Source organism: Trachemys scripta, chromosome 7 (assembly GCF_013100865.1).
Source record: "Trachemys scripta elegans isolate TJP31775 chromosome 7, CAS_Tse_1.0, whole genome shotgun sequence".
Lineage (NCBI taxonomy): Eukaryota > Metazoa > Chordata > Testudines > Emydidae > Trachemys > Trachemys scripta.
In genome coordinates this window covers 43,899,467-43,913,418 of record NC_048304.1, presented here as the reverse complement: position 1 = coordinate 43,913,418, position 13,952 = coordinate 43,899,467, and the positions used below count along the sequence as shown (strand labels likewise).

At 42.5% G+C, this 13,952-nt stretch overlaps 1 protein-coding gene across 3 annotated transcripts in view; it reads left to right on the top strand.

Moving 5' to 3' along the window:
- Positions 1-13,952, top strand: part of STAB1 (stabilin 1) — a 120,231-nt gene that overhangs the window by 60,324 nt on the left and 45,955 nt on the right. For all 3 annotated transcript variants that reach the window (XM_034775031.1, XM_034775029.1, XM_034775030.1), the window contains 10 exons: positions 2,352-2,399; positions 3,694-3,824; positions 5,719-5,830; positions 6,052-6,129; positions 6,495-6,596; positions 7,369-7,476; positions 8,267-8,398; positions 11,032-11,160; positions 11,754-11,810; positions 13,566-13,658. In XM_034775031.1, coding sequence (XP_034630922.1) covers positions 2,352-2,399; positions 3,694-3,824; positions 5,719-5,830; positions 6,052-6,129; positions 6,495-6,596; positions 7,369-7,476; positions 8,267-8,398; positions 11,032-11,160; positions 11,754-11,810; positions 13,566-13,658 — 990 coding nt within the window. The remainder of the gene's footprint in view (positions 1-2,351; positions 2,400-3,693; positions 3,825-5,718; positions 5,831-6,051; positions 6,130-6,494; positions 6,597-7,368; positions 7,477-8,266; positions 8,399-11,031; positions 11,161-11,753; positions 11,811-13,565; positions 13,659-13,952) is intronic.

The window sequence follows — 13,952 nt, the reverse complement described above, 5'->3', positions numbered from 1 at the left end:
AGTATCACTACAGGACAAATTGTTTAGAGCAGGGCAGTTACAGCCCAAAGCTGGGTGTCCTTTATTATTAAGGCACACCAAACAGGCCAACCAGAGAGGACTTTGGTTTTACCCCACTGGCTAACCATAAGTCACACAAGCAATTTCCTTAGACACTCCAGTTTCCCAGTATCGCCACCAGCACCGCCCCTTATGGGGATGACTGGGTAGGAAAACCAATACCCCAGTAAAAGAAAAAAGGTTCTCCTGATCCCAAAGGACCAAGCCCCAGACCCAGGTCAAATGATAACTTAGATCTTACCCAAAATACACGCTTATAGCCAATTCTTATTAACCAAACTAAAATTTATTAAAAAAAAGAAAAGAGAGAGAGTTGGTTGAAAGATCAATATACATACAAACTTGAGTTCAATATCTGGAGGTCCAGATACATAGCAGAGAGAGTGAGTTTGTAGTTGCCAAAAGTTCTTCTAGAAATAGTCCATAGGTTATAGTCCAATGTCCATATTCAGGGTGACCCCAGAAAGTGACTGGAGATCTCAATTCTTATGGCTTAGGGTTTCCCCTTCTTGAAACCCAAAGCAGGTCTGAGATGAAGAAGGATCGTGTCTAGGGTTTCAGCTTGTTGGCCTGAGAAAACAATAGGCTTAACTTTCCATCTCCCAAACATCATGGCAATTAGCATAGGGTAATTTATTCATTAAACAGTTCAGATATAGGTTACCACAACCTTCAAAGAGACATATACACAATAATACTATTTCACTCAAGTGTCTTCCTAAATGTCACTACTCCTTTTTTGATCGTTGAATCAAAGCCATAGTAATAGACAAGACTTGTTTGCTTACATTACAAGACCTGAGCAAACAGCTCCCCTTCTATCTCTAACAATGCAGGCTTGCATTTCAAAGCTCTATTCATTTACATATCTTCCTAACAAGTCTTTAAAGTTTGGCCATGGGTCATGTCAGTCTGAGTTAATTAACTCTTTCTGGCCCTGTGTCACCTTTCAATGAGACATTATATTATACTCCTAACGTCACAAGAGGTCCAGTCCCCCGCACTCCTGGCAGGACAAAGTATTATCTAGACCATTCCTGACAGGTGTTTGTCTAATTTGCTCTTAAAAATCTCCAATGATGGAGATTCCACAATCTCCCTAGGCAATTTATGTATGTACCAATGATACGTGTTGATTCTGGACTTGAATATCAGAGGTTAAATATACATAATTTTACTAACAGTTGCTACTTCTTGAAGTATATATAAAGTACTTCATTCAAAAACAAAATAATTAAAACTTTGTCAGTGTATGCCTCAGTAACGCTATCAATCCTCTGCCAATTTTCCATCCTAACTGATATGTTGAACTGACAAGTTTGAAACTTCAGCATCACCTTGTAAAAAATCGATACGTCGCTTTGTGTTGTGTCCCATGAATTAGAGGAAAGGGAAGGGGGGAATAGTTTGATCCCGCTGTATTGTTGTTGTTCAAGATGTAGTGACAGTTCTCTTGATTTACTGAAGAGTATTGCTGTAGGATACCAACTAGCACACCACCCTCTGCTTTTCCATCAAAATAGTTATGGTTCCCAGGAACCCATGTTGGGCTGGGTTCCCCATACACTTACATACAAAGTGAAAAAGTCAGACAGCAACTAAAAAGGGGACAAATCTACACAGAGAACATACTTTCCCTCTCTCCTGCAAGTGGGGACTGAGAATTCATGGTCTCACAGGGTCCCTACCCATGCTTTCTCCCTCTAGAGTACCTAATCTGACTCTTCTTACCATAGTCTGCCTGGCAATCTGATGCATTTCCCTCTCTCCCTGGATAGGACATTAGTATGTAGGCCCAAGTTATAATGTAAGCTATCAACAACAATTTCTGACTTGTGTCCTAGGTGTATGATGTTGCAGAGCTCATACGCATCCTTCATTAATTAGAGAGGAGCCTGAGATCTGACTTGAACGTTGGGGAAGTTCTGATTCGGCTCTGGTTCTGAACTCTGTGCCCCATATGAGTAGTTAGAAAAGGCAAAGGTTGTAAAGGAATTAATTACCTTAAGCTTGAAATTAGATATAATTGGCAGAGTAGTGCAAGTTTAAAAAAAAATCAAGAGTTTAGATCTAGCTCTCTGACTTTGGAACACACCTTTGTGAGTGACACATGGCTTCTGAAAGTTCTGTGTAGGCAGGCGGTAAGCACTTGACTCAGCCGAGTTTGCTGTGTTTGAAGCAGACTTGAAATAACAAGGATCACAGGACCCCACCCTTCCCTCCCCCTGCTTCATCCCTCCCTACAAACTCTGTACTTGTACTAATCTTTGTGTTGCTTTCTCTGTTGGAAGGAGCTGGCCAGGAATTCCCACTTTGCAGGTTTCTATGAGTGGATTAAGGTAAAAAATGCTGCCTGAAACAATTACAAGTGTTTTTGTAAAATATAAATTGTAAAAGAAAAAAACAAAGCAAAGATCAAAGATGCTGTTTTTAAATCTGCTGTTAAGAGGCAATTTTCCTTTGCATGCGTTATTAAAAAAAAAAGGGCAAATCAAGCTGAACTTTGCTAATGCATGGTACATTAACCGAAAAATCCCCACCTTTAGCTCTGGAAATGGTGTTTTTTTTTTAAATTACTGTGCATTTTAGAGTTTCAAATTAGTTGACAGTTTTATAGATTGTTCTAAATGGTGTGATTGATTGCATTTAGCTATGTTTTTAATAGCACCGTGTGAAAGGTCAATGAGGGCCAGGCATGTACCCTCTTAAGTTCTCATTCATTTGAGTGGTGAGTCACATGGCTAACTGTGTGCACTAAGACACCTGCTCTAGAGACTAACTATGGACCCATTGGCTCGTATGGCGTGTTTTGGGGACCACGCTTCTCGCTCTGGAAGAAACAGAGACCATCACATACTTGACCTTCATACCATATATTGCTGCTAACTCATGGCTGTTGTAAAGTAGCTGACTGCTTTGTGTGAAAGACAAACAGATAAAAAACCAGTGGGAGTAATATACAAAAGCGACCCTTCGAAAGTAAGAGTAAAGTTAAAAATTCAGGTAGCTTTCTTTCCCTTTCTTGTTACTATCTTCCTATTCCCAATGGAACAGGGTGGTAAGCACTTCATGGAATGGAGTTGGCCACTGAAAATGTTTTCCAATACATGGGGCCAAATTTACAAGCAGGCACAACACCCATTCCATCAGTTACACCTGCATTTGCCAGATCATATTTGGTCATTAGTCCAAATCTGGCCTCGGGTGTATGAAGGGATTTACTGGCTCAAGTGAATGTGGTTCTATTTGCAAGGTTCTTAGAACCTTTTTTGAATAAAGAGACCTTTGGCACTGGCAATATAAAAAATATCAAGAACTTTCTCCTTCTGCAGCACCCGTTCTGGGGGTTTGTTCCTTGAAGTTGCAGATTTCCTACATTCAGCATCCAGCAAATTAAGGTTGGACTGCTGTGGAAAAATTTTCCATGGCATTTGCTGACTCCCACCAGAATTAATTTCCCAACCACCATCCCAACCACCACCACAGCTCTGGGTACAACTGAATTTAAGCTTTAATCCCACACAGTAATCTTACATGCAGTGGGAGTGGGATCATAGCAATAAAGGTTTGTACTGCGCTGTAGGTGTAGCACTGACTTGTTTTATTTGTGCATCTCCTTGCTCTGGACAACAGAAGTCTCTCTTCAGCATCCCGGCAGGAATCAATGTCACTGTTTTGGTGCCCGCAGAAGCTGCCATCAAAAGCCTGAGCCAGGCTGAAAAAGATTTCTGGCTGAAGCCCTACACACTGCCATTTTTAGTCAGGTATCGTTGGACTGTTATCATGCTCTTTCATTCAAAACAGCCCTAACTGAGGGCTGGAGACTGGTGTTCTCTCCGTATCGGCTCCATGGCAGTAGAAAGAAAACCATCACAGTGTAAAAACATAGCAGGGGTGAAACATCCAGTTGATGAAGTGTTTATTGGATAATTCAAACATAACAGAGGTTAGAAGATACAATGAAGGTTTATTAATTGCATATTAAAGGCAGGATGTTTCTCCCAGCCATGAGGCAGAAGCAGCCCCACAGTGGGAGAAGGAACAGGGAATTCTCTCTGCATGCTGCTCTTTCTGCACAGAACATCTGGCCATGCAGAAGATGTGAGAGGAGCATGAAATCTGCAGCTCTCTTACTTACTCACATCTTCTGGGGAGGGAAGGCAGGTGGTGACCCACAGAAATCTGGAGTTGAGCCCAGGGAAGATTAGTGGGATCAAAAAGGGGAGGGTGTGTGAATGCTGGCTGGGAAATATGGAACTGGTCGGGCTGGTGAGCAGGATGGAAGAGCTAAGGTCAGAATTGTGACTGGTATTGAGGAACAGGCAGAAGATGGGAGGAGTTTTTAAAGCAGAGGGGAGATGGAGAAAATACTGAACTTGTGAGGAGAGGCAGCTTGGCTGAGTTGGTGCTGGAGATGATGGTACACAGAAATTGCTGCAGCTAGAATTGGGTGGGATCAAAGGTAGCTCAAACCCGATGATGGAGAAGGGGAGAAATCTGGCATCTTTCTTTTCAAAAGTGCAGGTGAGAAATGTACATTAATGCCCTCCTATAATACTGGCTGCTGGGATTCACTGTTGCAGCCAATTGCCTGGAAGTGTGGAGTGACCACCAAGTCCTCTGCTTTCCACTGAGCAGGGCTCAATCTCCCCATCGCCTTCACACCAACCTCAGCAGAACTGGAGCAGAGGAGTCCTGACTCTGTCCTCAGCCAGAGTACCAGGCTGCCTAGCTTAAGTGAAAAACAGAGCAACATCTGCCCCATGTCCTGGGCTCCTCTGCCCCCTCCTTACCACACAGCAACCACTGGGCTGTGTCCATCCAGTGTTCATCATCCTATCCATGCTCCCCTCAGTGTGGCTGCAGGGCTCATGCATCCTCATATCTGGTCCCAGTCAACTTTTGTTTGTGGTTGCACCTATGCACGAGGTAGAAGGAAGGAGCATTTTGCCCAATGAGCCAATTTCTGGGACCTACAAAGCTAGAGTAAACTGGCCTTGCATGGGCAAGCTACACCAGTGCTAGGGAAGGACCACACAAGCTTATGAAGGCCAGGTGTAGAGTAGCCGCTTGATGGCTGCAAATACAGCTCACTGGCTGTATAGCAGTTGCATGGCTGCATGGTGTATCTGTGTAGCTCAGTGCCAGTGGTTTGGGTTTGGGGCACATGTTTGCATTAGCTTTTATTGTATTCAATCCATTTCAGCCGTTCCTAGTTGAAATGTCTCATTAAAGGACTTTGTGTTGTGGAGAGCTTAGGCACCAGGATGGGAGGAGCTAGAGTACGAGTTAACATGAGCACTGGTTCAATATCTGGATTAAACTCCTTGCAGAGATGAACTTTAGATAGCACCTACATCTCATTGCAGAAATATCGAATCCTGGAAACACCTGAGGCTCGTAACCTCTTGCAGCTGAGTGAGACCTGCTATACTTTCAGATTAGCTTGAGTGATAGAGGGCTGCATGTTGTCAGTTGTCATCACCATACCAGGGGATTAATGCACATAATGACATGGATATTGAGAGGAGGCCAGGCCCAGGATTGTGAAGAGCAAGCTACGGGATCAGACGGCAGCCAAGATAAACAGTCTACTTCAGAGGTCTATGTTATAAAACGTGCTCTCAATTCTTCTTTACATGTGCCTGTCACCTACAGGGCCCATTTTCTCCAAGGTTCCTTCACCAGTGAGCAGCTCAAAGAGCACAAGGGTGAGGAGTTACCCACTCTAAATCCACGGACCAGATGGGAGATAACCAACAGCAGCGGCGTAAGGGCTTTTTAATTGACGTGTGTATATTGGTAGCAAATTAAACAACACATTTAGGGATATACTGTGCTGGGGTACCCATTGGTGAGGACAATGCCATTAAATTCCTGATGTATCATATAAGTCTAAGGTGCTGCAGGGGGCCTTGGACACAGATTGTTTTGTTTCACCCCACTCAGTGACCTACAATGTTCTCATGTTTCCCTCTTGTTATTTTTCAGGCTATAACGATTCAGAATGCAATCATTGTAGTAGCTGATATTCCTGCTATTAACGGCACTATTTATATCCTAAATAAGGTAAATCAGTAAGAACAATGTCTGGAAATACTAGGTTATATTGCTGTAACACATTTGTTTTCTGTTGTTTGTGGAGCTATGGGGGTATTCAAATAGGATCCAAGTAGATCTGGATATTCTGAGCTCATTCCAGATGCTGCTTGTGCAGCAGCATTTAATATTTAAAGCACTGCCCTCAAACTGTGTAGAAGAGTCCAATACTTGACTCTTCAAGAAGAGAGTCAAGACCTGTCCATTTTGGGAGCAGAACCACACTAACTGCAACCATGCATAATTATTTTCATTGTAGGGCAGGATTGCCGTGTGCTTTTCCCAAGCAGTCTCTGACCTGTGATCCAGCTCATCTTTGTCTTTCTTGCGCTCAGGTTTTGTTACCACCTTTAGGAGATATCCCACCAAGTCGCCCCGGTCTGCAGCAACAGCTCGATATGGTCCCCGCATTTACTCTGTTCAAGGAGTTGTTACTGGTAAGCAATTGTTTGGATTCTATTGAATATTAAGTTAGGAAGCTTTTTTGATAGTATGAAGCTGCTGAACCAGCCTAACATTAGAACCAAGCCTGCATGGACTGCCTAGGAAAATCATGGTGATTTTTGTGGTGCTCCCAGGCTATGTTTTGGGACTAGGACAGATTTATAAAGCTGGCTAGCCAGCCTCCCAAAGGAATGAATAACTCCCACAGGGGATCAGACCTCACAGAAATAGAACAAGACACACCCAATGAAAACTGCTGTTTTAGCTATAAAGCCTCTTTGGAGTGGTTAGTTTCTTTGGGAGCTATGGTAGAGGTTTCTTTCAATTTTAGCAACTTATTACAGTGATAGATTGGATCTGTAAGACCTTGTGTGTGTGTGTGTGTGTGTGTGTGTGTGTGCGCGCGCACATGTACACACCTCAGAATGATAACACATACTAGAGATGATGCTCAAGCAGGGGACTTATAGATACACACTGTAAGTATGAGAGAGGCCCATTTATCTAAGAAGCTGGGCCAGCATCAGCCTAGCAAGGCCTCGGCAGGGTGGATTGCTGCTGTTTTCCATGCCTCTACTGGAAATTGCCTTGCATCTCATCCAGTTTTAAAGCATTTCTATTGGAGTTCTTGCCTGATGCCTCCACCTTCCTAATGGATAGTAATATTTTATCTTTTTTTGTTTGTTTTGGGTTTCTTGTTTACCTCTCGTGCTCTTTTAAATAAAACTAGTTCACTCACTAATATCCCTGTTTTGCAACTTCTAGCAATACCAGTTGATTGGAAAAATTGAGTCCTCTGAAAAATATACCATTTTTGTCCCAGGAAACAATTCAATTGGGGAATATTGCCACGCTTCCAACATTACCCAACTGGTAAGATCACTGTTTGTTTACAGTCTGACTATGTGTGATAGTTATCAATTATGGGGGCCATATTATACCATCAGGCTTTAGATCTGAGTCCCTAATGAGGAATTCTGCCTAAAATTGTTTTAGTGTATAGATTGGCCAGAAGAAGTCCTGTTTCCATACTGCTAACCGTCACCTGCTGAGCTTGATTCTGGACTCCAGCAGCTGCAGCAGGAGAGAGGGCTCTCTAGGATCAGCAAGGGTAATGACAGGGAAGCACAGCAGAAAGAAGAGGAGGCATGGGAGTAGGTGGAGTGGTGGTGGGTGGAAATGTCTGACATTAGGAAGCATGTCAGGAAGGTGTCTCTGCAGGGGAGAGTGAAAGGAAGGGGTTCTCTGGGCTTGACAATGGAGTCAGGTGGAGCACCATATAAGGAATTTGCCAGACCATATTTAAAATGGCTACTGCTACATAGTGTTGGCCATTTTCAATATCTGGACTCCTTACATTTAAAATTAGCTTTGTAGGTAGGCAGATCCAACAAAATTTCTAAACTCATGGACAGTGCTTATGACTCAGGTAATTGTCCAATCCCTTAGAAAGGTTTCCTAACACCTTTCTGGGTTTTTGAACAAACGCAGTCGTACAGGGTTGTTGGACTTCGTTCTAGAGCTGGTTTTCAGATTATGGACATACCTAAGACTTGTGGACTTACAGTTCTTTCTACACTGTACTTACCTCTAGCTACCTAATACCTGTTTATGAAACAATAATAGGCTAAATATTTTGCTTCCTACTGGTCTTGAATTCCAGGATAATGACACTGTGCAGTACCATGTTGTACTTGGAGAGAAGCTCTCCTCTACAGACTTGAAAAATGGAGTCCATAAAAGCACAATGTTAGGATTCTCCTACTGGCTAATGTTTTATAAAAACAACAACCAGGTAAGAATGGGAGGGTTTTACCTGCTGTTGTAGGATGCCGTTGCACAATTTGTTGGGGAAGAGTCAATATGCTTTTTTGTAAAGGGAAATCATGCCTCACCAATCTACTAGAATTCTTTGAGAGGGCCAAGAAGCGTGTGACAAGGACGATCCAGGGGATATAGTGTACTTGAGATTTTCAGAAAGACTTTGACAGGGTCCCTCATCAAAGGCTCTTTAGCAAAGTAAGCTGTCATGGGGTAAGAGGGAAGGCAACTGGTTAAAAAATAGGAAACAACGGGTAGGAATAAATTATCAGTTTTCAGAATGGAGAGAGGTAACTAGTGGGGTCCCCCAGAGGTCTGTACTGGGACCAGTACTGTTCAACATACTCATAAATTATCTGGAAAAAGGGGTAAACAGTGAGGTGGCAAAATCTGCAGATGATACAAAACTACTCAAGATAGTTAAGTCCCAGGCAGACTGCTAAGAGTTACAAAGGGATCTCACAAAACTGGGTGACTGGGTAACAAAAAGGCAGATGAAATTCCATGTTGATAAGTGCAAAGTAATACACATTGGAAAACATAATCCCAACTATACATATAAAATGATGGGGTCAAAATTAGCTGTTACCACTCAAGAAAGAGATCTTGGAGTCATTGTGGATAGTTCTCTGAAAATATCCACTCAATGTGCAGTGGCAGTCAAAAAAGCTAATAGAATGTTGGGATTCATTAGGAAAGAGATAGAGAATAAGACCCAAAATATCATAATGCCACTATATAAATCCGTGGTACGTCCACATCTTGAATACCGCATGCAGATGTGGTCACCCCATCTTAAAAAAGATATATTGGAATTGGAAAAGGTACAAAAAAGGCAACAAAAATGATATGGGGTATGGAACAGCTTCCATATGAGGAGAGATTAATAAGACTGGGACTTTTCACTTTGGAAAAGAGATGACTGAGGGGAGATATGATAGAGGTCTATAAAATCATGACTGGTGTGGAGAAAGTAAATAAGGAAGTTGTATTTACTCCTCATAACACAAGAACTAGGGGTCACCCAATGAAATTAATAAGCAGCAGGTTTAAAACAAACAAAAGGAATTGTTTCTTCACACAATGGCTATTAGCCAGGATGATCAGGAATGCAAAACCGTGCTCTGAAGTGTCCCTAGCTTCTGTTTGCCAGAAGCTGGGAATGGGCGACAGGGGATGGATCACTTGATGATTACCTGTTCTGTTCATTTCCTCTGAAGCACCTGGTGTTAGCCACTGTTGTAAGACAGGATATTTGGCTAGATGGACCATTGGTCTGACCCAGTATGGCCGTTCTTTTGTTCTTAATTAAAACTTGGGCTGTACTACGATACGTAGGCTTCCATTTCTAGGTCACAGGTTCAAATGTAGTTCAGAATGGTAGTGACCAAAAATTGCTCCCATCTGAATCAGTTGAGAAGCCTCTGTGAAGTGAGTTGCTGGGTCTATTCTGCGTTCAGTGGACTGGCTCTCAGTACAGTACAGGTGTTCTGATCATTTTAAAAAAAAACATCATAGCAATTGTGCCCCATCCACACCCTCTTATTGCCCGTCTCAGCAGGGAGGCCAGGTTCAGAGAGAGCCATGAAGAATGAATTGTCCTTTCACTTATAAAGCTCATTCCTCCTGATTGAGGCCATGGTAGCCATCTCCATGCTGTGCATAGTCATAACAATTTACTCTTAAGTGCCATCAGTCCAGCACTTTCTTTTGCAGTTTTTTTAAGAAAAAAACAAAATAAATTCAAAGAAAACTAATTTCCCAGCTAGCTGTAAAAAATAAAAAAATAAAAAAAGGAGATTTATGGATGAAAAACAATATAGAAGAGCTAAGTATTAGTATTCTGAATAATAATCATACAACATTTTCCCGTGGTGTTATCCTTTTTTCCCCATGCTTTCTATGAGTCATGAAATCTTCCCTTCTAAAATAGCAAGCACTGGAAACATATCAGTCAGCTCTCAAGCTTTAGAGCAGAGGCAGTCTATTAGGATAGAATGCTTTCTAATGTAAGTAGATTAATTTGTATTATTCTGGAGGGTATTAGGTGACCTGTACCTATAACTACTTCAGTTAGTGAGCTTGTCAGAACTAAACTAAGCCAAGCATGTTTCAGGTCTGCTCAGTTTTTAGCTAGGAGATCTTCCTGGTCAACCAAAGGACTGCAGTAAGTGGTGGTGATTATTCATTAGGTGTGATGCTGAAAGTCCCCAGAACACACTTTGGGGTGCTATTGCTGGGGCATCATCTTTTGGATGAGATGTTTAAAAAAAGAAGAGTTCCTCAGCACTTGTCACTGAAGCACTCATGTCACTCTTTAAAAGAGTTAGTGCAGTTGATGCCAGTGTTCTGTTTGATTTGCATCTTGGGTAATTATATTCTGTCTACCTTAAGAAAAAAATCCACTGTAATTTTTACTAGAGAAGTTTGTGCGTGTAGAATAGCTGAGGCAACCATCCCAGTGGTAGATGAGCAAAATATACAGTTTGAAAGCAGCTGAATGCTGTAGGATGAAAGGCCCTTGTTAGTTATATGGTGGCTCTGTTGTTATCATAGTGGCATCCTAGCTTTCTGATTTTTAACCAGACTCTCTTCCTCTTTTTGCAGACATTTGTAAACAACGTCCGCTTAGACGGTAAATTTTTCGAAACCAAGAATGGGATGTTGATTGGGGTTTCTGGGGTTCTACAGATTCAGAAAAATCGTTGCACTGCCAATACCACAGTGATTCAGAAGGTAATTAGCTTTACATAAAGATAATCACAACATTCGAGAGCTTTGATTTAAAGTCTTCTTAACTCGGTCACATCATGATGGCCTGAACCAGCTAATCTCAACTATACCTCTGTACAGAGCAGATGCTCCCTATGAGCCTGACACTGACACTGTTGAGCCACCTGCAACTCTGAGGCTCTGGGGAGTTGTGGGGGCTCAGCATCTCTTAGGATCGGGCCCTGTACTTTTGGGTGTAGTTCAATAAACTGCCATAGACGTAGCTTCATACATTGCTATAGCTGAGAAATTACATTGCATATCTGTGGCCGTGCTAAGGAGGAGGATTTTGTTTCATGTTACATTTCTGGCAGCAGTGTTTGTGTTCACAGTTCCATGTTAAAAATAAGACATTGCATGAAACAAACCCATAATAGCCAGGATTTCGCTACCTGAATCATTATTTGCTCAGTTCATTGTTTTGAGCCAGTGAATTTAACATCTCGATTCATTGTCCTCTCTCTGTATGATGATTTGCGGAACACTTTAAAACTAACATTTTAGTAGGACGTTTTAAAAGGGACTGTGTGTGACTTCTCCTGTTTCTTGTCCCCTAGTCAAGATGTGCTAAGTGTGACAAGGGGTTCAAGTGTCCTTCCGGATCGGTCCTGGCGGTAAGTCTCTGATTCATTTCACACCCTTGCATGTGGTTCAGGGAAAGCAGTTTTGTTTTCAGCGGTGAGAGTTGTGGAGGTAAGTGATGGCAAGCAAGAGGCCAACACACTATTTGCTCATTCTTCCCTTATATTTATTAAAGAAAAAAGAGAGGTGTTTCCTGTCCTCATTGTTCATGCGTAACAACTGATGGATCGAGGGCAAATGTGGGCTGTTCCAGCTGGAGAATATGACACCCTGAATCTTCTCATGGGGCCAATATCCACGCTGTGCTTGAATTGAAGGATCTCTTTAGAATATGCAATCTAGAGTGGGGAACCCATTGAGCATGGTCTTAATCCATCACTGTGTTCCCATCTGCCTTTTAGGGAATTTGTTGATCCTTGGGTCTCTGCCAGCTACTTTATTTAGGCTGGTGCTGAGAGGCCCTGTGCCAGTAGAAGAGGGAGCTCTGGGAAATTCCCAACCCCTCATCTGAGCAGGGGGGGGATACGCCACATCCGTAGCTCAGATCAGATGCTGCAATGATTAAACCCTGAATATACAGTGGCAGTGGAGTCAGAGAAGAGCCCAGAGCACCTCTGTGAAGGGGGAAAGGCCAGTGGCCAAGTAGAGGCTGGTGGAGAGTGTGAGATTATTGCCTACATTGGTTGGATGGAGGGATATGGGAAAGAAAGGGGGCAAGGGAGGCGGAGTTTGGGGATGGAGGAGAGGGGTTGATGCACTGAAAAGAATACATTTATCTTCACTGGCTCCAAGCAGAACAATTTCACCACTTTTATATCCACACATCCACCCTGCAATGTCTTCCCTTCACAGTGACTTAGTCTGAAGCAATCCCAGTGCAACCATTTAAACTGTGTCCTCCACTTGTGGGGTACACATTGAGACCTTGCCTGACATCTTGGGGGAGGGGGACGGATTCTTGTGTTCTGGGCTTCCATACACAGTGTGTGCTGGGAGAGGGTTACGGTAAGTGAACGCGTTTCAGTGTAATCAGCCCTGTATTCATGGCACTTGGGGATGGAATATACAGTTGTGCGGAGGGGCTAGCACAGTGCTTAGGCACTACTGAGTCTCATTTCAGTCTTATTTTGAGGGCTTAAGTGGTGAATATTCCTTGTGCTGGCCCTCTGAACAGCAGCACATGACAAGGTATTACCTGGGCCCAAATTCTGGTCTATTTAACGCAGTGGAACCTTCCACTGACTTCAATGGCCATCTCACACAAGTATCAGTGAGTAGGATTTGGCCTCAGATCTCTTGTTTTTTCCAACACTGTTGCTAGGGAAAACCAGTTTTTCCAGACTAAACTGTTAGTGAGGGTCACACAGGTGGGTTCACTTGCCTCTCTGACTTGCCACTTTGTTTTTCAAAGGCTGACAAATGTTTGAAAAACAATCAAGTTCTTCCTGCTGGCGGCAGTACTGCATTACATAGTGGTGATGTCTGGCACTTGGTTTATCTAATTCATTACATGCCAAAAAGCATGCCAGGTGCTTTCTCTTTTACAGGCAGACGTATTGGTTTTATGGAGAATAAAACTGAGGATTTTAGTCATCTGGAGTTACTACACATCAGGGCCTGGTATGCTGGTTTGCTCTCAGCTCTGGCATTGTTGAGTTCTTATTGCTATTCTTACAGACAGGATAAATAGTGTTGTTTTTCTGTTTCACCCGTGAATGGGCTGGCTCTGATATATGCCTGCTTTGATGGGCTGCTGGGTTATAATATTTTTTTAATTTTATCTGCAGGAAACTCCAGGAGAAGGAAAGATGCCACACTGTTTACATAAGTCTGAATTTTCAGTAGTTGGTTGTTATTTCACCTGTGTTAAAGTTTCCTTAGTAAGTTCAGATTTTAATGTACATTGACAATAATTTTCAGATGATTGTGAAAGTCAAATCTTATGGCATTTTCACACAAATAGGGGTCTGTGGGCGGGTCCTGAAAAAAACAAACTTGCAAAGATTTCGGTACATTTGGCAGCATTTTTGGTCCATTGGGTATTTTTGTAACAGTTTTCCAAATTTTCATGTATTAATATTACCCCTTTGGACCTGAGAGGCTAGTCAAAGATTGGGGCCCTGTGGCCGTTCCAGCTGGGAGTAGAATTTGAAAGAGTCTGATATTTTCTTTGA